Raw genomic sequence first — 26,346 nt, forward strand, 5'->3', positions numbered from 1 at the left:
ACGATAAATAAAATGATCAAGCAAGGAAAGAATAGTGAAGCTTTTGTCATTATGTGTGTTGAAAGTGAATTTCAAAATCAAATTTTGTTCTATGATATCAAAAAACTATGTTTTTTATGGCTATTTATAATGCTAAGTGCATTAATTTTTATAATAACAAAATCTTGGTAAAATAGTTGGTCTCCTAAAAGAAAAAATTAAATATTTTGGGTCAATTGTTTGACTTTTGACTTTTCTTTTTTTAGGTGTGAGATATTTTTAAGAAAAATAAAATCAATTAACTAAAGTATATGTAATATGGTAAAGTTTTTGAAAGGTCTTTTTTCAGTCTTCCTAAAATTTCCATGTTGAGCACTTCTGTTAAGAAAAAAGAATCATTTCAAAATCAAATATTCCAATATGCTAATTATAAAAAGGTTTTAAATTAAATATTAAATTTAGTTTAATTGACATTGGTAGTGTAAATGTATTAATTTTCATAATGTGGAAATACGTTAAAGTTCTCTTTATGAATATTATTCATATATAAGGATAATTAAGTGCGTTAATTTTCATAATGTGACAAAATATTATTCAAAACTAAGGATTAATTGATAAATATTTGGGGCGGATTGTTTGATTTTTTTTTTGTTTTGAACAATAGTTAATTTGGTCATTCAAAGTGTATAACGGTTTCAAATTTATTCCTAAATGTTAATAAATTTAAAAAAAAAATCCTTATAAATGTTTTTCACATCCATCCTTCATTTCATGTATGTCCATGAATATTATCAACAAAATGCTAGAATTTGTATGTTATCATTAAAATGAAATTTAGTCCTTACATGTGAGACTAAATTGTATTTTAACGACGATAACATGTAAGTACCTAATTAAAATGAAGGATGAATGTTTTTGTTTTTCTTCTCAAAATAACAATGAATGATGAATTGAAAGAAGAAAATTAATTTTAAAATTAATCTTAATTTATTATATAATTATTAAATTTTAGATATAATTGTCACTAAGGAACTTAACATATCTCGTGAGAAAATTCTTTTTACATGAGTAAGAGAGCTCAATCATACAACCAAATATGAATAACAAACATTTAAAATCACACCTGACTTGAAAAAGTCATGTGTCACTTTTTTAAAAAAATTGGATAACTTTTATTTTATTTCTCTCCGTTTTACATGCTTTCTTAAAGGATTGACATAAGTTACACTTTAATTTTAATACATTCCATTGTTATTTGCATTTAATTTTAAATTAATTATAGTATTGACTTTGAAATTTAACTTAAATATTTTTTTTGTCTCTTAAATAAGATTTTAAATAATATTAACCCTGTAATTAATTGAAAATTTTTAAGTTATTTAAAATAATAATTATAACTCTTTAATAATGGTGTGACATGTATTTAGTCTTATCACTTCAACAATCATTTAGGTTTCATGTTAAATATCCGCAATATAAGAGCCTAAAATTTATTAATTCATTTAGGAAACTTATGCATGGAGGTAAAACAAAATGTCCCTCTAACCAAAAATAATATAGGATTTGAATTTTAAATTTTAAGCTCGAATTAAATACAAGTGTTTTTAATCGGATATGATCATAGTTCGATATGAACTTAGTAGTCATGAAAAAATTGGCTAAAAATTCTAGACAACTGAATTTTAAGACTTGAGAGCTTATTTTAGATGTCTAAATTAAATTTAAACTTTTTTAGTCCAACACTTTATAGCTGGCGCAATTCTCATCAGACTAATCCGCATTAGATTGGATACTCATTTTATCACCTTTACTTATTTTTTATTATATAGAGTAAAGAAATCTTGACACACTTTTATCCATAATAAAAGCACTTAGACAATTCCCTTTTAATTATAGTATTACATGCAACATTCTATACGGACAAAACATTGCACAACATATTATTTGGATCGATCTCATTCCTGATCATAATTAACAATAACTTGGAATAGCAAAGGATATTAGTACAAATTAAAATTTCGAAACAATATAAAAATATGCAAAAGCAAAAAGATCTCAAATTAAAATTTCAAAACAATATGAAAGTTAAGAAGGTATTATTTCAATTTCAACTTTTATTATTACAAGTAAGTTTCAACATATAAACATGGAAGTTTTGCATCTTAATTTCTACAATAAAACTCATAAGATTAACATAATAACATAAGATTTCATTATATTTACACGTGAAAAGGAATAATTTATTTTAAAAAAAAAAACTCATTATATAAAATTTTCTTGAAAAGCAAAACAAATAGAAACTTACATTACCCAAGACATGAAAGACATACTAAGACTATTATATATGTCCAAATTATACTAAGACATTTATGTTCAGCAAAAATTTTGATAAATAATTTTAAAAAAATAATATTTCTCTCATAAATTGAAAAAAGTGACTTATTTACCAAGGTTTATTTTTTATATAAAAAACATATATCATTTAAAAAAATCATAGAAAAAAATTGATAGGAAAGAAGTTTCTAATTTCCTAAAAATCATAAATTGAAATACTTGATTTCTCACGTTGGAATGCATTTTAAAAAAATAACATTTCCAAAAAATAATAATTTTTTAATTAATTTTCCAAAATAAACTTTTTCAAATTAAATTTTTCTTTTTACTATAATAAAAATATTATATTATTCTTCATTAATTATATAATCTGATAAATTATTAAAATAATCAGTAAAAATAAAAATTTATTTAAATATTCTGAATAGTCAGTCGATCGTGGGAATGAAAAAATTTCTTCCAGTCAAACACCCCCTCCAAATCTCCGGTTAATTCAGTTTTACATTCTTGTCACAAATCCATAAAATAGAAGTAAATCATTAGACTATTTTTTAAGGAAATAAATTATTAGATTGTTAGAGAATAAGAAGTTCACATAAAATTAAATAAAGCTGTAAATTTCTTCCTAACTAGGAACAACATTTCATACAAGACAACACAGTACACGTAATACATATTGTTTTGTATCAGAAGTCAAATATTTAGGAAATACAATAAATATTTATAGAAGTTTATCTATTTTAAGAATAATTTATCATAAATAAAATCATTACTGGTAAAATTCTTTTCAATTTAAGAACAATCAACCACTAAAATGGTGATCAATAACTGATCGTTCATGTAGAACAAAATTAATCAATTATCTGACTAAATTGTTCTTAAACTGAAAGTACTTTTACTAAGAACACTAGTAATTTTTTTCCTAAACATTATGGTGAATATGCTAAATATATACCATATTTACAGCGGTATAGTGAAAGAATCAGTAAGATTCTACTAGTTTCTGGTGATCTCCCTCAGCAACTCTGCTTGTGAGGGAAGGCCTCATTGTGACAATGGCTGACTCATTAGCCCCAGCTTTAAGAGCAGCCTTTGCAGCTTCCAGGAACCTCTTCACTGCGTCTTCGGCGTACCTGTTTGCTTCTTTCACTGTCATAGTTTTACCAATGTTTGGATAGGAATTGAGTACATAATCACCATTGAGCTGAGATGCAAGCTGGATTAATTCCACTTGGAATTCTGAAAGACTTGAGTCTTCTCTTGGTCCATGTTGCCTTAGCATCTTGATGTCTGGAAGAGTTTCTATATAATTGGAAATAATGTTAGAAACATAATACAGGAAATAAATAAATCACCTGCATCAAACGGCTCTAAACAGAAAATGACAGATAAAAAGCTTTGTGTACTATATATTTTTGGATCTTCATACCAACAAGTGCACCATTGATGTTTCAATATACTTCCAAACCTGAGTTTTAGATATAGCCAAAAGTGGAAACTTACTAGTTTTTTCTTAGTGCAGTTAGCATGGGAGACATAGGAAATTTCCAAGACTGCATTCAGGCATGGCTTGCCTAGCACTAAGACTGGTGTCCACATTAGGTTTATTGCATTGGATGAAAATTTCAGAGTCTATTGCTCATCTTTAGTTTGTCAAAAGAAAAAATGCAGACCAGTATTATAAATGTATTTATACATTAATTTGAAGTTAGTTTTTTATGATGGACCAAATTTTAACACATAATCATGTCTAGTCTGGAAAAGGTTGCTTGCATTGGATGCCTGGACTAGAGACTACAGATGAAATAGAATTTTGCAACCATAACAGAGTACCAAGAATGCTGAAATTAGATGTAACAATCAAAGAAGTAGATGCAAACCTGGACAATCATCACGAGGAGTATCTCGAATGTAAAAGTACTTTTCAAAGGTACCAGCCCATGCATCTCTCTTTGTCAAGAAATTGGATTTTAAATTGAAAAGCTTCTTTACTGTGGCAGGGATAGAGGAATGTTCATATTGAGAATATGGTGTTGGCCCCTCTGCTTCATGAATCACTGCAAATAAAAAATATAAAAAATCAAGAACCAACTCATGCTGAAAATGGTACCAACAAACATGAACTGAAATAATTAAAACTTATTTTTTAGAAATTGGACAAAAGAAGCAACAACAGGAATAACAACATAAGGAAAAACATATAACCAGACACAAAAAAGTGAACTTCAGAGATCCAATATTTGCCTTTGTTCGCAATTTTTAAATATTGCAATGTAGTAGAAATATTTCTTATCATTGTCACATATATTCCATATTTGGCTTCAAGCAATAAGCTACTTTCTTACTGTTCATTCTCTACATAAATGCTCTAACTAGATTCTCTGATTAGTGAGAACTACAGTGTACACAACAATGACCAAAACTAGTTTTCAGCGTATTATACAAGTACACAGGAGCATAAAATTCAGTACATCATTTTGAAGTAATACAAAAATTTTCCCATTAATAAATAAAAATACTGTTAATGGTACATGCACATAACTCCATCAAGTGCAAGAGTGAGTTGATTCATGTAAAACTAGAAACACTTGTATCTCAAAACTCCATTACCAGTACCAACCTATATGCCAATTTTCTCTACGTCAAGACCCAAAATGACATCAACAAAGTTATGTACAATACAAATCCCACAAAAGCAATCAAATAGTAATTAATTAATGTCCTCAAAACTCCAACACCAACCAAATAAACGTAAGCATCTTCATGCACAAGTATACTCGAACCAAGCCTAAAGGTACAACACAAAACAACCCAATCTGCGTCAAAATTTCAAGACCAACAACAAAAACACACTTAGCAACAAGTCAAAATCCCCTATCTCAACCCAACAAAGCCAAAAAAAACGCATTCAACGAAGTCAATCCACAAAACCAAAACAGAACTCATCCCAAACCATCAAAACGAAAAAGAAGACAAAGCATTTCAAGAAGAGGATGAAAAACCATCTCCCACCTGCTTCGGTTTTTTGGTTTTTAAAACACTTGTGTTAGAAATAATCTTCTAAATTTTCAAAGAAACAAAACAAACCAAACAAAACCCAAATCATCTCGAATCTCAGTTAACCAACACAACCTGAAAAAGCTGAAAACTTTAGAGCACATACCAGTACCCTTGTCGATCCAAGGCGAGATAATAAACGTGGGCACCCTCACCCCCAACCTATCAAACCGAAAGTAATAAGGGTGGGGCCCAACGATCCCATCGGGGTTAGGCACCCCTTCCACCGGCGTCGCCACATGATCATAAAACCCACCATGCTCATCGTAAGTAATCAGCACCGCCATCTCCTCCCACTGCGGACTCTTCCTCAAAACCTCGTACACCTCCTTCACGAACATCTGCCCGGCCGCCACGTCATGCGAGGGGTGGTCATCGTTCGCCGGAAAAACCTCCACATCGAAGTACCTCTGCTCCACCACCACGTAGTTCGGAAGCTTCCCCTTCTCGGCGTGCTTCTTGAACTTCAAGGCGTAGTCGTGGAACTTTACCGCATTCTTGAGCTTGCGCAGGCTCTTGAAGAAGAGCGTGGCGGGGATGTTCTGGTAGTAGACGCCGAAGGAGAGACCGTTCTCGTTGAGGGAGTCGAAGATGGTTTTCTGGGGAAAGCCGTGGATGAGGTCCTTGCGGACGTTGCTCATGGCGCCGTGAGAGGTGGCGGAGTGGATGTAGAACCGGTTGGGCTGGGTGGAAGCAGGAACGGAGGCGAACCATTTGTCGAATAAACCGAATTGGTTTGCAAGAGCAGTGTAGACGGGGAGGGTATGGGGTTTGAAACCGCTCATGACGGTTTTGGACATGCCCAGGAGGATTGACTCGGCTTGCTGGGCGAAGCCGTTCATTGGGGGAGGGACTGCAGAGGTGTCGTTGGAACCGAAGATTTGCTCGCGAATGGCCTGGAAGGAGTGGCCGGGGTCGGCGTCGATGAAGAGGGCATCGTCAGTGACGGGGATTGTGGCGGAGGAGGGGGAGGAGACGGAGAGAGGGTTGGATTCGCTGCCGGTGAGACCGTCGATGTCGGGCCGGGAGGATTTGAGCCAGCCGAGGACGTGGTCGAAGGAGCGGTTCTCCATCACTATCACCACTATGGTTTTGATCGGCCCCGGGATCTTGTGCTTCTTGCGGAAGGCCAAGGTCGCCGCCGGAGATACCAGGAGGAGGAAGAGGACCAACAGAGAAAGAGGGACTCCACGCCGGAGAGACATCTTCGTCTCTGGGGAACTGAAAATCAGATTGGAAAACACAGAAGCAATGAGTTTGTTTGTAAAGTTACTTACTTTTTAAAGTCGGGGTTTGGGGTCTCCCATATATGCATGTTTGATTTTCACTTAGAATTGTGTCATGTATCAATGTAGAAGAATTCATTGTTAAATTAAGTGTGAAGAGAAAACAATTTTACTACCAAATAATGATTCTTATCTTTGTTTTTATTGGCTACTAAATTTGGATGCACTGATTCATTCATAAAATTACTTTTGTTTCAAATTTTAATTTTGTAGGTGATTCTCAAACATAATTTAAAGTAATAAAGGAGTTAAGATTAAGTTACTTAGCTGAGGTGTTGACGGGAATAATAATGAAGGGAATAGGATATGGCCATATGGGATATGCTTTCAAATTAAGGATCCCTTGTTCTTGTCGTTGTCTTCCTCTTTTCTAGGAAACACCCAAATTTTACGTGCGTAAATATTTCCAAGCAAATTCTCACCGTAGTTTCGTCGCTTTGTAAACAGGAAAATATCTAAGTTTTGATAGATTTTAGAAATAACAATAATACACTCTTTTTTCAATAAATTTGCTTTTGTTTATAAAAATATTATGTTTTACTAGTATATATTATTTTTATATTATTATTCAATCATAAATTATTATTTATAATAATTTTTTTAAGTTTAATAGAATTATGATAGAAGTTACATAATGATAATACTTGATTAAATAATAATGTAAATCTAGTGCATTACTATTAAACACTTTGTTTATTGAAATCGGTATTGTTCTTACTAATTGTATGAGTTTTATTTTTAATCCGATGGTTTTCATTTCTAAATTAATAAAATTTACATAATTTCAATGAACTTAATTTATATATTGTTAGTGTAAAAAATACGTTACCAATCAATCTAAAATCATGAAAATAATTATTAGTGAGATACTTATTGTAAAAAGTAACCAAAATTATTATAGATTATTTGCTCAACTTCAACAAATATAAAAAGAATGTGTGTTGATATCACTTATCTAAAATATTGTATTTCTAACTCTAGTATTAATCTCGTACTTTTGTTTCTCAGAATTTTCTAATAGAAGACGATGCAAAATAATAGAAAAACATTTTATCATTTTTTTCTGTTAATGGGTCGGTCTTTTCTATGTATTTGTCACGCGTGAAGTTGAGATGTCCATAAAGTATATCACTTTGATGCTTTAAATCAACCGTAAAACGAAACAAAGTATTAGCACTGGTAAATGATTAAATATACTTATTTAAGTACCCCTTGATGTGTTAACATGTTAGGTTAGGTTGAATTTCACTAAACTCAGTTATTCAATCGATTAAAATTTTATAGGTTAGATTAACTTAGACTTATGTAAAAAAAAAATTTACATATACAATTCGATTATAAATGTGTTAGATTGGACTAGTCGAGTCAGAATATTTGAAGAAAAAAAATATTTTATAAAAATAAATTATTTTTTTCTAGGTTTTGTAAATACATTCAAAAAATTAAATTCTCACTGCTTAGTGTTTACAATAGACTTTACAAAACACCCCAAGCTACCATATATAGGATGCTATCGACAAATGCTGAACAAAAGACAAAACTAGAATACACTGAAATTCAAGCTGCTGATTTTCCCTTTTATTTTTTGTAATCTCATCCATTTGGGCCACAAACAAACCATTCTTTCCAGTCTCAACATTTTAAAACCTTGAGAATTTCAAAATGGAAGAGGGAAAAACCTCAAGAAATTAACAGCTTCAAGTAATGAACATAATACACAAACAATATCTATAGTAGACATGTGTGGACAATCAGAACAATCAATGAACAAACTTCAAATGTGAATTTTGTTAAGCAGATACAAATTTATAGCCTTTACCATCTTCAATACCATATGTCTTATGCCTATTCTTCCTACCATCTCTTTGAGGAAAATCTGCAGAAAGGTGAGGAGGATGAGAAAATGCTTTTTCTCTAAAATCTTTACGGATCTCCCACAGAACCTCTGCACAACTCTTCATAGATGGTCGTGGTTGTCTCCCTGGTGCAAGGCATTGGAAAGCTAGCTTGAGAACCTTTTGTACTGCCTTGTTTGAGGCTGGATTTCTCCTCAGTCTCGGATCCATGGCCATCACAACTTCTGCTTGTTTCAACAACTGCATTGCCTGCATTTCATGCAAAACAAATCAACTTGGGGTTCATTGAAGGGTACTATGTTCTCAGTTCTCACCTTCTTTCATTGTCATGATCATTGTAAGACACAAAGGAAGTGGTATGCTATGCTTTGCATACTATGCTATTAACACATGTAATTCAAGTTGCTAAATGAATTTATATCATAGCTTTGTAGAAACAAGAAGTAAGGTAATCACATTTAGCAAGGATCATTGTATGGCTCTAATTTGATTTTTGTTCAACAAACATTGCTCAACCATTATTTCTTTCCGTTGCCTCAATGATAATGACTGTCTTTAAGGATACTGTATGTTTTACAAGAACGATTCTGGTTCAAAATGAAGATCAAATTAAACTTAGTTATTGAGTCAACACTAGAATTTATAAGAGACCTTATGCTATAAGTCTGAGTTCATTTTTTGGCCAAGATTACTGATTTGATATTAGTAGGTTAGCTAGAATTAGTCCATTAAATTTTTCTATTAAAAAGATTATGGTTAATGAACTAAGGAGTTGGAAATTAGGCAAAGAATATTTAATTATCCTTCCTGCATTTCCTTGTTTTCAGAAATCCAATAATATCCTATCAGCCTATTACTGTCCATAATAAGCTTTTAATTGCTTAATCTTCTACTTGCCTTGACGACTTACAAGTGTTATGAGAGAAAGATATATCCAGTCATGGCCAGTGTCCAATTGTTTAATCAATGACTCCAAAGTAGGACGTAAAACTAGATAAGTTCTGTAGAACTAAACTTGAGACTTAAACTTTCATGAAGAGAATAATTATCAAACAACATCTAGTAATAAGGTAATACTAGCAACTTATTGCTATCACTAGTTTCCGAATTCTCTGATAAGAAATCTGCTGGGAACAAAGATACTAAATTCAACTTCTTTGGCATTAGGTTAGTTTATCCCCATGGCCTTTTAGTTAATTATGTACACTTACAAACAGAGGCAACAATGCTTTTAATAGTTCAAAATGACTCCTGGGACAGTTTAGCTACTTACTACATACTTCAAAACAAGAAGAAAACTAAATGTCAATCAGAAAATGTAATATCTATTTATTGAATAATCTACAAACCACAATGTGTATGCTTAGAATACTAGGATGCGGCACAAAAATGTCTTCATGTTTTCTATATTTTGTCTGGGATATGATTGAATCAAGCACAATTTATTCTAAAATGATGCATGTTCTCATGGAGTAAAAATACTTGTTTCTTTGCAATCTATTTGATGGATTGGACCAACTTTTACCCATTTAATTGTAACTCTCTCACTGAGAGGTCTCTGTGGTTCAATTGGATGTCTTCCTGTCATCATTTCAACAAGCAACACGCCAAAGGAATAAACATCGCTCTTTTCAGAGAGATGTTGAGTTCGCATGTAATCAGGATCCATGTAGCCAGCAGTTCCTTTAATTTGAGTTGAAATATGGGTTGCACCAGGGTCTTCTGGTCCCAACCGAGCAAAACCAAAGTCTGCCACTTTGGCCCTTAGTTTATCAGTGATTAAGATATTTGATGCTTTGATGTCTCTATGAATAATTGGATGATCTGTCAATCAAACAACACATACATTCAGTCATTAAGAGCACAAATAAGACTAAAGATTGTTGTAAGATTACTTTATCAAACTTTGCAAATAGCATGCATGAATACATGTAAACGTAATGCAATAATTAAGCAATCCAAATTTGTTGTTACATATTTCTTTGTTTTGTAATCTAATTCTAAGGACACATACCTGTGTACATATGAAGGTAAGTAATTGCATGAGCTATATCAATTGCTATGTCTAGACGCTCACCAATTTCTAGTACATCTCCCCGAATACCTGCATTAATAAGTGCCAATTTCTGTTTATGTCAATATAGGCTATAGAAACTGACTATAAAGTTGATGTATTTGATAACTTCTTTATAGACCAAATATATAGACTATGAGGGATTCCTAAGACCATTAGACAGAGTTCCGTTATAACCCTGGACTTACCATCTAAATGTTCCCGAAGAGTTCCATTACTAACATATTCAACAACAATAATTTTTTCATGTCCATGCTCCAAATATCCATACCACTTTACAAGGTTAATGTGCTCAATTTTTGACAAGGTGTTTATTTCATTCTTGAACTCAGCTAAGTTATTGTTTGGTAAATCCTGCCAAGAAACTTCACTACATCAGGCTCATCAATAAAAAGTAATAAAACTAAAAAAGTCATACATGATCAGGCTTATATATGATGAACCTGCTTCTCTTACATCAACTTAAAGCACAATTGAACAATTCTAGAGATGTGAAATAATCAAAAGATGATTATTATACCTTCTTGGCACGCTTTACAGCCACAAGGGATCCATCATTAAGCTTTCCCTTATACACTGTTCCAAACGCACCTTCCCCAATCTTATTATCAAGAGAGAACTTTGCCGTTGCCTTGTAGATTTCCTCAAAGGTGAAATTTCCCATTCCAAGCTGACTACTTCTTGTAGGGCCAGATGATGCAGAGGAATGAGAAGACACCCTTTTTGATGAACTCTTGGAACTATCAGATGATACATCTGTGGAAGCTGCAAATTCCAATAAATTTTAGTTTTGCAAAAACACATGATTGTGCACTAAGATAAATACCCCCAAAAGCATTTATACATAAAGAGTACTATAAACAAACACAAAATCACTGATTAAAAAAAAAACAAACACAATGAAATCATTGAACATCATCAATTGGCAGAAAAGAAAACGCATGTCATTATTCATCAAACTTACATGATACCCCTCTAACTTTGTGTGTATTCTTTCGGTCATCACTTTCAGCAGCTTCTGAATCTGTTTTTCTCTTCCCAGAGAGAAACAATGTAAAAAATTTCTTGAAGGAAGACTTGAAATATGTCAGAGCAGAATGGTTCTGAACACTGTGACTCTGTGTGCCATTGGCTGCACCTCTATCTTGGAATCCAACATTCTTTTGTCTTTGGTTAGACTGATGCAAACTGGGGGCTGGTGTTTTCTTCATTTGCAGAAGCTAATGCTATTCCATATCATCTCTTTTAACCAAAAAATAAAAGGAAGATGATCTCAGTTGCTTCCATTTTCGTGTATTCTATTTGTCTCCTTGAACTTGCAATTTTTTTTATAAATAAATAAAAGTCATATTCGTTATGTCCCACGACTCAAAGGATCAGCTGCCAGGAAAATAACAAAACATTCAAACCATTCCAAGTCCATGGCTTGCTGGAGTTGGACCACAATGTGCCAGTCTTAGTCACACGCGCTTTCCTAGGTTCATACTGCACAAAATGTTATAAACAGTTCTTTCTAGACTTTGTTTTTGAGATGAGAAATGTTACACTAATGTTACAAACCACTGCAAGTGTAACATTTTAATATTAAAGTTAATTATAATTCATTGTGATGAAGTTGTTTTGTAATTGTGAATCTATTTAAGTATTTAGATGAGGTATTAATGAATGGGAATATTGTTAAAAAAATCAATGTTTTCTTTATGTTTTGAAGCGAATAATACTTTGAAATAAATTAAAATGTTTAAAGAAACATATAATTTGAGACACAAGAGATAAATAACTAACATGGTAAGATATAATAGATAAGATAACTATATTTCTTGAGAATATGATCACGGAATTAATTCACATGTCCTGGAAGAGGAAAAATATTAGTCTTTGACTTCCTAAATACTTAGAAGAGGAAAGACAAAAGAGAAAAAAAAGAAAGAAATAATAGATGGGAAAAAAAATTGGCAGTACTACAAGAAAACCATTAATGTCTTAGTTGCAGGCCCCTTGAATGACTCACTAAATTTACACGTCCTTTTGTTAAAGAGGGCTAAAATGGTGCCCCCTCGTATGGGCAAAATAGAATACAGAAAAGTCGGATAAATGGGTCTGGTCAGCGATAGTTATTAATTAAATAATTTAAATTATGAATGAAAAGTACAAGAAGGTCATGAATTAGTGGCGTGTCTGTGTTATTGTTATTGCTATGTTATTGTTATTTGATAATTACTTTGATGAAAAGGTTGGCGTTGGCTGCCATTTATTTTTAGGTAAAGACTAGTAAGTGTGTTTGGTATTATTTAAGAAATTTAAAGTGAAAATATTTTATGAAGAAACAAAAATTTATATTATTTGTGATGTTTATATATTTTTTTCAAAAAGCAAACTGTATTTACAACGAAATTGGGACCCAAGAAAATAAAGATGGACCATAGGAGTTTGCTAGCAGTTCGTCACAATCAGAAAATTTGAGCATTCCTTGATTTCTCCTTTGTCTTGTAAGGAAAGAAAGACATGCTTGACTATTCCAGGAAATTGTCACACAATTTCGAGTTACGAAGGAGAAGACATTCACGGAAATGACTACTAACACCAAAAATAAGTCACGAAAAAATGTTTCTCTTACATAATTTTTGCTGGTAGAATTAATGTCTCATCTAAGGAGAAATGTGAGAGATGTGATTTATCTAAGAATAAATAAATAAATAAATAATAATTAAAAACTAAATTAAATATGAATTTTTTTAAAAAATAATATTATTTGATGAGAGTAGTGATTATAAAAGGAGTTAATAATCACTAACGTGAAACAAGATCTTCTCCCAAAAAATCAAAGTGTATAGAAGAGAAGTCTCATTATAAAAAAATACGTATTGTTTATCTATTATTTATGAGAATCATAGGTTTCAAGATCCTAATAGTTTCTTATAATTGTTAATCTAAGAAACCCTTAAAATTTACATGTGGTAGATTTTATTTTTTCCCCTTGTAAATATGATATTTTGTATAAAAAATATAAAAGGGAGATTGTTGATTTTTTTCCAAGAAAATATAATATTGGAGAAAGAAATTAATTTTGTATTGTTTGCTTGATTACTTCACAAATTCATGAAAAGCAAAAGTACTATTTAGGCTGGTATGTGCCTTTTTTATCTCAATTGAAATGAATTCTCTAGAATTGTTGTTCCAACCAACTTTTTGCTATTCTCAATCCCAAGTGTTAATTTTTTTTTTCAATATTATTATCAAACATGATTAAAGGATTGAAAGTTTATGTCCTACAATTAAATTAACATAAATGCTTGAAAATTGTTGGTAGCAGTAATGTGATTGGATTTTTATTATTTTATTGGTTATAATGTGAATGTAGTATTTATTTGGCCTAGAATGAAGTTAATAAAATGATTATGAATTGTTAATAGCAATAAGTATATGCATGTCGTATATTCGGTTGGAATTAAGTGTATGATGGATTTGTTAATCACCAAAGTGACCAAATCTATAAGGTTATTTAATTCTAAATTAATAATTATTTCAATTACTCATAGAATAATGGATGCTAAATTATATGATTATTGGTTTGTACTACTAATTGGTGCATATTTAATTTCCAAATAATGTTAAGAATTTTATTAGCATCTTTATGTTTGTATGTTGTGTGTTGGTGTATCACCCAAAGGAGAGCATCAATATACATTGATCGTTATCTGAATGAATTATATGTATAACATGTGTTTTATGTCTCAAAACGCTTATGTGAATTTTATTATGTAGTACATGTTCTCAATTTACTGAATTCTCATGTATCACCTATGTCAATTTTTAATGGGCTTAACTTCCCTAACTGAAATGAGCAAGTCCAATTTAACCTCGGTGTATTGGATCTTGATCTTGCTATATTGGAAGAAAAGCTTGCTACTATTACTAATGCTAGTAGCAATGAATCTAAAGCCCATTATAAAGCTTGGGAAAGATCTAATAGACTCATCTTAATATTCATGAGAATGAATGTTGAAGACAATATCAAAACAACTCTCCCTAAGATCGATAGTGCTAAAGATTTTATGGGGTTAGTGAGAGAGCGCTCTCAAATAGCTGATAAGTCTTTTGTTGGGACATAAATGAGTATGCTGACCACCATGAAGTTTGATGGTTCACGTACTATGCATGAACATGTCATTAAGATGATAAACATTGCAACAAGACTTAATACCTTGGGAATGACTGTGAATGAGAACATCCTTGTTCAGTTTATTCTAAACTCATTACCATCTGAGTATGGTCCGTTCTAAATGAGCTATAATACCATGAAAAATAAATGGAATATGCATGAATTGCACGGTATGTTAGTTCCGAAAGAAACGAGACTTAAGAATCAAGACAGTCACTCAGACCAATATGTAAGCCACCAAGGGAATCAAGGAGCTAGAAAAAAATTGTGAAGAAACATGATAAAGGAAAAGGGCCATTAAAGATCAATGAAAGTCTTGTGCAAATCCAGAAGAATGCATCAAAGAGCAATAATTGTCATTTTTGTGGGAAATCTGGACACTTCCAGACAGATTTCCCAAAGCGTAAGTCTTGGTTCAAAAAGAAATGTGAGCTTAATGCTCATGTATGTTTTGAATCAAACTTAATTAAAGTTCCCTATAATACATGATGGATTGATTATGGATATAAGACTCATGTTTCTAATACTATGCAAGGATTCCTTACCATCCAAACCATAAGTTGAAATGAGAAGTTCGTCTTCGTGGGGAATAGAGTGAAAGCTCTGTGGAAGCAGTCGGGACTTATCGTTTAAAACTCGACACTGGACATCGTTTAGATTTACTGAAAACTCTTTATGTACCTAGTTTATTTAAGAATTTAGTTTCATTATCTAGACTTGATGTTACAGGATACTCTTTTAATTTTGGTAATGGATGTTTCAGTTTATTTAAGCATAATCTTCTCATTGCTATTGGTGTTCTTTGAGATGGTGTATATAAATTAGATGGCTTGTATGTTGAAACAGTTTTAACTCTGCATCATAATGTTTCACTAAACTACGTTTAGTGAATGAACGATATGCTTTCTTGTGGTATAAATGTTTAGGTCAAAATTCTAGAGAAAGGATGGAAAGATTAATAAAGAATGAAATTCTTTCTGATCTAGATTTTACGGATTTAAATATTTGTGTGGATTATATTAAGGAAAAACAAACAAAACATACAAAGAAAGAAGCTACAAGAAGCACTTAGTTTCTTGAAATTGTGCGTATTGATATTTGTGGACCTTTTGATGTTAATTCTTTTGAAAAGGAAAGATACTTTATCACCTTTATTGATGATTATTCACATTACGATTATGTCTACTTACTGCATGAGAAATCTCAAGCAATGGATGCCTTAGAAATTTACTTGAATGAAGTAGAAAGACAATTAGACAAAAAGGTAAAAGTTGTTAGGTCTAATAAATGTGGTGAGTATTACAGAAGATACGATGAAACTGGGAAACACCCAGGTCTATTTGTTAAACTCCTTTAGAAACGTGACATTTGTGCACAAACACAATGCCTAGTACACCATAACAAAATGGTGTATCAGAAAAGGCGTAATACAACTTTAATGGATATGATTAAAAGTATGTTAAGCAATTCAACTTTAACCGTATCTTTGTGGATGTATGCCTTAAAAATTGTCATGTATTTGTTGAATAGGATTCCTAGTAAGGCAGTTCCAAAGACAGTTTTTGAACTATGGACGAATAAGACACCTAGTATAAGACACCTGCATGTTTAGGGTTGCCAAGCAGAAATAAGGGTTTATAATCCACAAGAAAAAAAATTGGATGCAAGAACAATCAATGGATATTTAATTGGTTATCCAGAAAAGTCAAAGGGGTATGTATATGTTTTACTATCCTAATCATAGTATGAGATTATCGAAACTGGAAATGTAAGGTTCATTTAAAATGGTGAAATCAGCAGGAGAACAGTTCCATGAGATGTGAAAATTAAAGAAGTTAGAGTGCAAGCCCCTTTAGCTTGTGCCTCTAGCAGTAAGGTGATTGTTTTTTAGTTGTTCCAAACAATAATGAATAAGAGCAATACAATAATGAGTTCATGATACATAATGAACCTATTATGGAAGAACCACAAGAAGTAACATTAAGGAGGTCTCAAAAAGAAAGGAGACCAGCTATTTCGAATGACTATGTGGTATACCTACATGAAACAAAAACAGAAACAAACTTAAGCATTAATGATAATGATCCAGTTTCATTTTCATAAGCTGTAAGTTGTGATAATTCTTAGAAGTGGTTAAATGCCATGAAAGAAGAGATAAATTTCATGGAACATAATAGTGTTTGGGACCTTGTAGAATTGCCAAAGCATTGAAAGAGAGTTGATTGTAGGTGGGTCTTCAAGACTAAACGTGACTTTCATGAAAACCTTAAACATTACAAGGCTAGACCTATTGCTAAGGGATTTACTTAAAAAGATGGCATTGATTATAAAGAGACATTTTCACCAGTCTCACGAAATTCTTTCAGGATTATCATGACATTAATAGCCCATTATGACTTGGAGTTACATCATATGGATGTGAAAACTATCTTTCTTAATGAAAATTTAGAGGAGAATGTTTATATAAACCAACCAATGGGGTTCTCAGTTAAAGGAAAGGAACACATGGTGTGCAAATTAAAGAAATTAATATACGGTCTTAAGCAAGCTTCCCGCCAATGATATTTAAAATTTAATGATACCATTGTTTCCTTTGGATTTAAGGAAAATATTATTGATCAGTGTATTATTTGAAGGTTAGTGTGAGTAAGGTTATTTTTCTAATTCTGTAAGTTGATTATATATTGCTTGCAACTAATGATCTTGGTCTTCTTCATGAGACTAAGAAGTTTCTCTCTAGCAACTTTGAAATAAAAAAAATATGGGTGAGGCAAGCTAGGTGATAAGGATAGAAATATTCTGAAATAGATCACAAGGATTGTTAGGCTTGTCTTAGAAAGCATATATCAATAAAGTACTAGAGAGATTCAGGATGGAAAAATGCTCAGCATCACCCATTCCAATTCATAAAGAGACAAATTTAGTCTCACACAATATCCTAGAAATGAACTGGAACGAAAACAAAGGGAAGCAATTCCATATGCATCAGTTGTTGGGAGTATTATGTATGCTTACATTTGTACTCGACTTGACATAAGCTTTGGAACTGGAATGTTAGGAAGATATCAAAGTAATCCGGGAATGGAACATTGGAAAGCTGCAAAGAAAGTTCTGAGATACTTACAGGGAACGAAATATCACATGCTTACATATAGGAGGTCTGATCACCTTGAGGTGATTGGGTATTCAGACTCAGACTTTGTTGAATATGTGGATACAAGAAAATTCACTCTTAGCTATGTATTTCTCTTAGCCAGAGGAGCAGTATCATGGAAAAGTGCAAAGCAATCAGTTGTTGTTGCATCTACCATGAAAGTTGAATTTGTAGCATGTTTTGAGACTACAATTCAGGCTAATTGGTTGCGGAACTTTATTTCAGGACTTGGATGAAAAACCAAAACAGAAGTCATCCCAAACCATCAAAACGAAAAAGAAGACAAAGCATTTCAAGAAGAGGATGAAAAACCATCTCCCACCTGCTTCGGTTTTTTGGTTTTTAAAACACTTGTGTTAGAAATAATCTTCTAAATTTTCAAAGAAACAAAACAAACCAAACAAAACCCAAATCATCTCGAATCTCAGTTAACCAACACAACCTGAAAAAGCTGAAAACTTTAGAGCACATACCAGTACCCTTGTCGATCCAAGGCGAGATAATAAACGTGGGCACCCTCACCCCCAACCTATCAAACCGAAAGTAATAAGGGTGGGGCCCAACGATCCCATCGGGGTTAGGCACCCCTTCCACCGGCGTCGCCACATGATCATAAAACCCACCATGCTCATCGTAAGTAATCAGCACCGCCATCTCCTCCCACTGCGGACTCTTCCTCAAAACCTCGTACACCTCCTTCACGAACATCTGCCCGGCCGCCACGTCATGCGAGGGGTGGTCATCGTTCGCCGGAAAAACCTCCACATCGAAGTACCTCTGCTCCACCACCACGTAGTTCGGAAGCTTCCCCTTCTCGGCGTGCTTCTTGAACTTCAAGGCGTAGTCGTGGAACTTTACCGCATTCTTGAGCTTGCGCAGGCTCTTGAAGAAGAGCGTGGCGGGGATGTTCTGGTAGTAGACGCCGAAGGAGAGACCGTTCTCGTTGAGGGAGTCGAAGATGGTTTTCTGGGGAAAGTCGTGGATGAGGTCCTTGCGGACGTTGCTCATGGCGCCGTGAGAGGTGGCGGAGTGGATGTAGAACCGGTTGGGCTGGGTGGAAGCAGGAACGGAGGCGAACCATTTGTCAAATAAACCGAATTGGTTTGCAAGAGCAGTGTAGACGGGGAGGGTGTGGGGTTTGAAACCGCTCATGACGGTTTTGGACATGCCCAGGAGGATTGACTCGGCTTGCTGGGCGAAGCCGTTCATTGGGGGAGGGACTGCAGAGGTGTCGTTGGAACCGAAGATTTGTTCGCGAATGACCTAGAAGGAGTGGCCGGGGTCGGCGTCGATGAAGAGGGTGTCGTCAGTGAAGGGGATTGTGGCGGAGGAGGGGGAGGAGACGGAGAGAGGGTTGGATTCGCTGCCGGTGAGACCGTCGATGTCGGGCCGGGAGGATTTGAGCCAGCCGAGGACGTGGTCGAAGGAGCGGTTCTCCATCACTATCACCACTATGGTTTTGATCGGCCCCGCAATATAATTTAGGCTAATTGGTTGCGGAACTTTATTTCAGGACTTGGAATTTTCAACAGTATTGTTAGGCCACTGAAAATGTATTGTGATAACTCTGCAATAGTATTTTTTTTCTAAGAACGACAAGTACTCTAAGAGTGCTAAGCATGTGAAATTAAAGTATTTTGTCGTAAAGGAAGAAGTTCAGAAACAAAGAATGTCAATAGAACATATTAGTACAAACCTTATGATAACTTACCCTTTGACAAAGGGATTATCGCCCAAGACATTTATAGAGCATGTTGAAAGTATGAGTATTATTGTTATTGATGATCATTAAGTGTAATTTAACTTATGCATTTTATTAACACTCTGAGCTCATTTATGATATGTTTTTTATTACATGTTCTTTATGTTTGCATGCATATTTGTATTAGAATATTGTTAACAGATTTTGTTATGAATAAAGACAGTATGTTGGACCAATTATGTACTTTTAACTAATGCTCATATTAAGGAGAAGACTAATTTGTAGTTCATGGAAGAAGCTATGTTGATTAAGTGATGTACAACTGTCATGACTCGAATTGGTTCTTATTTATAATCATGAAATTATAATGTATCCAATGTATAGAAAGGTTTAGTCATTTTAATGTGTATTATGTTAGTTTAATCTATTTATTTATTTAATTCATAATATTTGGTAATATCACATGAGTCAAGTGGGAAAATGTTAGAATTAATGTCTCATATGAGATAGGCATGTGACTTATGTATAACTAATAAATAAATAATTAATAATTAAGGATTAAATTATAATTGGGTTAAATAAAAGAAGCTTCTAGAGATAACTCATGCTTGATGGGAGTAGTAGTTATAAAAAAGGTTAATACTCACTAATATGAAATAAGGTCTACTTCCTTACAGAAAAGTGTTCTCTCTAACCCTAGTCATCACAGAAACGTAAAGAGACAAAAAGAATAGTCAAGGAAATAAAATCATATTTCTCTCATCTTTCAAGAAATCAAAGTGCACCAGAGAGAAGTATGAGTATGGAGAAAGACACGCATTGCTTATTTATTATTTATGAGAATCATAGATGTCAAGATCTTGTTGATTTCTTATAATTGTTAATTTAGGGAACCCTTAAAATTTACATTTGCAACTTCAAAGAAAAAGAAAGAAAAAATAGATAAATTGTTGATAATGTAAGGTAATAATAAAAGAGAGAAAAAATAATTGGATATTTAAAATTTTTGGATGTGAAAATATAATAGCTATTCCAAAAAAAAAATGCCATCCAACAAAAAGCCCTAAAACCATAAGAAAAGAATGAGATATACATAAAAAATGTCATTCAACAAAAGTAACCGCTGACAGTTATTTTTTAATTAGAATTATAATACTTGCCAAATAAGGATGGCGTTTGAATCCAAAATTGGACAAGTCTTTTATTCAAATTTCAAACAACTTGTATTTACCTTACTATGAGAAAATGGGTGAGGATTTGAAATTAGTTAGATATAAAACTTTATCTTACTTCATTCAAACAACAATTATTGATGTTTGGTTTTGATTTATAAAAAAACAAAAAACAAAATCACTCAAATTCCATTTCAAGTGACTGTCGGTTATCAGTTTACGAATAAATGACTTCTCCCTACCAATTTGAGAAAGACCATGTGTGAACCCTAAGCATCATTTCAATGTTTTCCCTTTCTATAATTAAGGCAAAATATCTAATTTATTTATACAAGACAAATGTTATTGCTAATAATATATTTGTTACCATATTCTTTCAAATACCCTTTTAATTATTAGTTAAAATTATTAAAAATTAAAAATATTATTCTTAGATCTCATTTCTTATTTAATCAATCTTCACTTATAATTTTATATTTTTTTAATAAATTTTAACTAAGAGCACATATTATATTATAATGAATGAATATATTAGAGAGTATGCTTCCATTCCACAATAACTTTAAACGTAACATTTGGGGATAATGGAATCGCTTTGGTTAGACTTTTAGCTATTTTGACTGATCTAAGAGAGCCATTATTCAATTTAGTCTTAGGGGCCAAACGACTTTGTAAATCAAATATTGCTGATGGGAAAGGCAATGCATTCAACGACGATATTGTGAAGTTGTTCTATCATTTTCTTATTGTATTTTGTAGAAATCCCAGCACTTTAAGTTCTCGTGCAATTCAACACTCAAACGTTTCAACACCTAGGCTTTGAAGACATTAATTTCATGCCTAAGAGCTGGAGTTTTAGCTTCTAAAATAAACAAATAAATGCTTCTACATGAATAAAAGGGACTGATGGGAAATCATTTGGGCATTCTAGCAGAGAAGATGCTGGAGTAAACACTTAGAATTCAAATTTGGTTTCAAAGGAGTCTGTCAAGCAAGCATAAACAGAATTTTGATACTCAGTTCACTTGAAAACCTTTGGGTTGAGACACAAACTTATAGCAGCCAAAAACATCCAAATCCAGAAATGAGAATAGCCCGGTCCATGGCCACCATTTCACTTTTCTACCACAGAGGACATAGCCCAGTCCATGACCACCATTTCACTTTTCTACCACACAGGACGCGGTTTTCCCCATTTGTACCTACGAAAAACACCTTTCAATATTTATGGAGAGCACATAATGATACTTGTTTTCCAATGATAGAATTCAAAAGCAAAAGGAGCTTAGAAAAAATGATCTCTTTAGTAGATTGTAGTATAAATTATTTAGTCCCTGGCTTAAACATGATTGATTAATTAAAATTGATGCTAATAATATTTAGATTAAATTATATTTGCATTCTCCTGCGTTTTTTTTTTTTTCCGGATTGCACTCGACACTTTTCATTTTTTTCACCCTGCAAACCCCTTAATTTTTTAGCTCACATTATAGTGAGTCCCCTCTCTCCTAAACATCATTTAACAATCTAACAGAAAATAGGCACATGTTGATCAGATACTTTTAATTAAAATTTATATCTAAAATAATATCATTTTCTCTTTTTCACACTCACATCCCCTGTGTTTTTTTTTTTAAATGACACCCAACACCTCTTATTTTTTGCATCCTACAAAAATTCCCTTAATTGTTTAGCTAACATTACACTCAGATTCCTTTCCTCCTAAACATCGTTTAACAACAGAAAATAGACACGTGTTGGTCACATGACTTTTAATGAAAATTTATATCTAAAATATTTCATCTTCTCCCTCACACTGGTACGCCTATGTTTTTTTTAAAAAAAATTACATTTGACACCCCTTATTTTTTGCATCCTACAAAAAACCATTTAATTCTTTAGCTTACATTATACTGAGATCTCTTCCTCTTAAACATCATTTAAAAATTTAATAGAAAATAAACACATGTTAATCACATTATTTTTAATGAAAATTTATATCTTAAGTATCCACATCTTCTTCCTCTTATCTTCATAAAAGACATGATACAATTTTCAACCTAAAAATATTTAATACTCTTTCTTTTTTTTTCTCTAATTAGGCATAAACTCAACTTTTTATTGAAAGTAAACTCATTGTTGGTATGTATATATTAACATTGTTCTTTCTTTTTATTGAACGTGAACTCATTATTAACATCCTTCTTTCTTTCTTTTTTTCGTTCAATTTTTTGGTGTGTTGAGTTGCTTGGTTGTTATTTTTGTTAGATATGTTCATAGCAACATCTATTAATTAACTATAGTCTTTTTTTTTCAAATTTTAATGTTTTATTCCAGCATTTTTGTTTTTAATTTCTTTTTTTTGAAATATTTAATTTTAATGATTAGATTTTTGATATAATGTCACAATAAAAAATTATACTTTAAGTGTTAACAATAATAAAATAAGAGTTAAACATTAAAAAAACTATTATTATCTTTTCATATAGTCAATTGTTAATTTTTTATTTAATATTTAACAAAAATATCAAAACAATTTTATCTACTCATATATTTCAATTAACATTAACAAAAATAGATAAAACTAATATAAAAAAAGAAAAAATATTAGATACAATTGAAAAAAATAAAACATATGTGGAACAAAAATGTTAACATAATTTCTAATCACAAATTTCAATTAATGTTGATTAACAACATTAATAAAAAAAATGATCAATTATGCGGAACACAATCGTTTTAGGTACTTTTCCATCTGTGTTCAATACTAACTAACTAGAGCGATTTCCTAAGGTAAATAATCCAATGCAAAAATATTCACAACACATTAAACATTGAGTAGAACAAATCTTTGCGAAATATTAGATAAAATTAATTATTTAATCCATTAATTTATTTTTTAGACTTAATTTATTTTTTTAATTTTTTAAATCAATTCAATTTAATCATTAAGTTCAAATTATAAAAAAATTAGATATTGTGACAATTCAAATTTATCTTTAAATAATTTTAAATCATCATTTGAATCTCAAAACAAAAAAAAAAAAACAAATTACACCTAAATAATAAAATAGAATAGAAGAAAAAAAAACTAATTTAGCCGAAATAATATGCCTAACAGAAACGATACTCCATTTAAATTTCAAATGAAATATTTTCTATGCAAACCAGAGATTCGTATGATACATAACAAACCTAAACTAAAACACCACGCAAATTCAAAAGAACCAATGTCTTATCCTGCAACCCAGAAAAGAAGGGTTAAATTCTTTAGCCTCCAAAACCGTAGAGGGTCCTTCCCTGCCTCTTGAGCGCATAAACCACATCCATGGCAGTCACCGTCTTCCTCCTAGCGTGCTCGGTGTAGGTCACAGCATCTCGAATCACGTTCTCCAAGAAAATCTTCAGAACTCCTCTGGTTTCCTCATAGATCAAACCACTGATCCTCTTAACGCCACCTCTTCTCGCTAACCTACGAATCGCAGGTTTCGTGATACCTTGAATGTTATCACGAAGAACTTTTCTGTGCCTCTTGGCACCTCCCTTTCCCAAACCCTTGCCACCTTTCCCACGACCAGACATTTTGTGAAGAAAATTTGATACAAATCGAATTTGAGGATTTGGGATTTTGGTTTGAATTGAAGAAGAAGAGGGAGATTGGGGTATTTATCGAAGCGGGGAGAGGAAGCCAGCGTGTTTTGAATTTTGATTTCTGTCGTTGGATTTTTCGCTTAATCGACGGTTCAGGTTTGCGATCCGTGGACTAATAATTGGACAATTATGGAACGTCGATAGATAGATTTCAATGGCCAGATATCGTTTTAAAGGGAGTGTTCGGATCGGGATTTCCTTCACTTTTTCGAGTTTTCATGGATGCTGCTCTTTTATTTTCTTTCTTTTTAATGTGATAGACCGGAATTAAACAATATGAAGCTAACACCCCATATCATAGCATCTTCTAAGTTCTAGCATAAGCTAAAGCAGGGAGGATTAATCTTATAACTAATAAGTTCTAACATATGAAGCTAAAGCACGGAGAATTAATCTTATAATCAATTCAAATAAATGAATTTTATAGGAATATTAATGTTTTTGAGTTTGGATTGATCATTAAATTGACCGTGACAATAATTCAAAGTTCATTGGTTCAGCAATAATTAATCAGTAATTAAATCGATTTTAATAAAATAATACAATACATAAATATGATACTATAATTTTATAACATTAAAAACTAAAGTAAAATATTATTTATTAGATTCTTAACATTTAAAGCACACATAAAAATGTCAATCAAATATATCACGATACTTAAGTTTAAATTTTAATAAAATACAACAATTTTTATTAACAATAACATGTTTACATTTAAAGTGGAAAAAAAATTAATACAATACAAAATTATAAGAAATCGAGATAAACAATTTATATCTATTTGTAATTTTTATTAAATGTGTGTTTTATTTAGCTTTAAAATATTTTATATTAAAATTTTAAATTCAAAGAAAAAACAAAAAAAAAACATTCTTTTAAAAATACCATTTCAAATTGATATTTTATATCGATTTTATTTGATGTTACACTAGTTATGAAATACTCTTATCTTATAGAGTCTTTGGATCTCCCTAGATTGGTTCCGATTCAACCAATTGCTCCCGTCTAATTTTAACAATCTTAGGGATATTTTTGGATATCACTAGGAGCATAAGACCCTAGTTACGATGACTATCAAATCAAAAAAATATGAAGCACAAGCAACGAGAGTTTAATTGCGTTGTATAAAAGTTAAGGCTACCACATTATGTTTATTACTTTCATGACAACATAGTTAATTAGTTAAAACGTCTATTTTATAATAAGTAACTAAATAGAGTATAAATTGATTACTCTGTAAGTTTATATGTTTGACTATTTATATAGGTGAATGATAATGACTTTAGGAACCTTATATTAATAATCATTTTGTAAGAAATTATATTAATATTTCAATACATTTAAGTTTGTTTGATCTTGTTTATAATTAAGTTCTGAAAAAATTAGAAGAGCTTTTTTAAAATAGTTAAAATGTTTTATTTTTTTATCTAAATTTAGTTTATTTAGCTGTAGAAATAAATGAAGAAAAAAGATAGCTAGTGTGAGACCCAATTCAAGGCTAAAGGGGTTAGAGTTGAAACCTGGTGTGCATCGAGCAAATTGCTCCCACTTCCAAAGATTTGAGTTAAGTGTGAACCTCATTCTCAGCACATAGGCCATTATGCAAGAATGACAGGACAATATGTTTGGCCTTCTTTAAGCTCCAAGGATGCGAATTAAAGGAAGATTTGGTTAAGAGAGTTGTCTAGGATTGAAGGTGAAGGCTGGGAAACTTTCTTCTTTGCTCTCCATGACTTCCCTACTATTTTTATGTTGGAAATCTTTAATCCTTATTCACCACAAGAAAAAAAATGTTATAACCGACAAAAAAATTTCACGAAAAATTATGATTTCCGACAGATTTAATTCTGTCAAGAATTTTAATTCTGTCAGTCGAAAATTGAAGTTTTCCCCAAACAAAAACGACCCAACCCTAG

The 26,346-nt window shown here is 32.0% G+C and overlaps 3 protein-coding genes and 1 pseudogene across 4 annotated transcripts; all 4 read right to left on the minus strand.

The window, feature by feature from the left end:
- Positions 1-2,931: 2,931 nt before the first annotated feature.
- LOC114396538 (non-specific phospholipase C1-like) lies at positions 2,932-6,808 on the minus strand. The gene is made up of 3 exons (XM_028358569.1): positions 5,477-6,808; positions 4,194-4,370; positions 2,932-3,615 (listed from the first exon to the last, which is right to left on the minus strand). The coding sequence occupies exons 1-3, from the start codon at positions 6,573-6,575 to the stop codon at positions 3,296-3,298; spliced, it is 1,596 nt and encodes a 531-aa protein (XP_028214370.1). The 5' UTR covers positions 6,576-6,808; the 3' UTR covers positions 2,932-3,295.
- Positions 6,809-8,199: 1,391 nt separating this feature from the next.
- Positions 8,200-11,900, minus strand: LOC114397751 (calmodulin-binding receptor-like cytoplasmic kinase 2). Its single transcript, XM_028359941.1, has 6 exons — positions 11,551-11,900; positions 11,107-11,351; positions 10,775-10,940; positions 10,527-10,616; positions 10,038-10,336; positions 8,200-8,761 (listed from the first exon to the last, which is right to left on the minus strand). Exons 1-6 carry the CDS (start codon positions 11,795-11,797, stop codon positions 8,447-8,449), a joined length of 1,362 nt encoding a protein of 453 aa, XP_028215742.1. The 5' UTR covers positions 11,798-11,900; the 3' UTR covers positions 8,200-8,446.
- Positions 11,901-18,197: 6,297 nt separating this feature from the next.
- Positions 18,198-19,644, minus strand: LOC114396304 (annotated as a pseudogene). The gene is made up of 2 exons (XR_003663276.1): positions 19,614-19,644; positions 18,198-19,404 (listed from the first exon to the last, which is right to left on the minus strand). The product of XR_003663276.1 is annotated as a non-specific phospholipase C1-like (transcript).
- A 4,208-nt stretch (positions 19,645-23,852) lies between these two features.
- Positions 23,853-24,429, minus strand: LOC114395397 (histone H4). The gene has a single exon (XM_028357172.1). It carries the CDS (start codon positions 24,356-24,358, stop codon positions 24,047-24,049), a length of 312 nt encoding a protein of 103 aa, XP_028212973.1. The 5' UTR covers positions 24,359-24,429; the 3' UTR covers positions 23,853-24,046.
- Between the last annotated feature and the right edge of the window lie 1,917 nt (positions 24,430-26,346).

This window comes from Glycine soja, chromosome 18 (genome assembly GCF_004193775.1).
Source record: "Glycine soja cultivar W05 chromosome 18, ASM419377v2, whole genome shotgun sequence".
In the NCBI taxonomy this organism is placed as follows: domain Eukaryota; kingdom Viridiplantae; phylum Streptophyta; class Magnoliopsida; order Fabales; family Fabaceae; genus Glycine; species Glycine soja.

Coding starts and splice junctions, on each gene's coding strand:
- LOC114396538 (XM_028358569.1), bottom strand. CDS start 6,575: ATGTCTCTCCGGCGTGGAGTCCCTCTTTCTCTGTTGGTCCTCTTCCTC. Junction 4,371..5,476: donor TTGGATCGACAAGGGTACTG/GTATGTGCTCTA, acceptor TTTTATTTGCAG/TGATTCATGAAGCAGAGGGG. Junction 3,616..4,193: donor TCCTCGTGATGATTGTCCAG/GTTTGCATCTAC, acceptor CCAATTATATAG/AAACTCTTCCAGACATCAAG.
- LOC114397751 (XM_028359941.1), bottom strand. CDS start 11,797: ATGAAGAAAACACCAGCCCCCAGTTTGCATCAGTCTAACCAAAGACAA. Junction 11,352..11,550: donor CAAAGTTAGAGGGGTATCAT/GTAAGTTTGATG, acceptor TGGAATTTGCAG/CTTCCACAGATGTATCATCT. Junction 10,617..10,774: donor TCTTCGGGAACATTTAGATG/GTAAGTCCAGGG, acceptor TTATTAATGCAG/GTATTCGGGGAGATGTACTA.
- LOC114395397 (XM_028357172.1), bottom strand. CDS start 24,358: ATGTCTGGTCGTGGGAAAGGTGGCAAGGGTTTGGGAAAGGGAGGTGCC.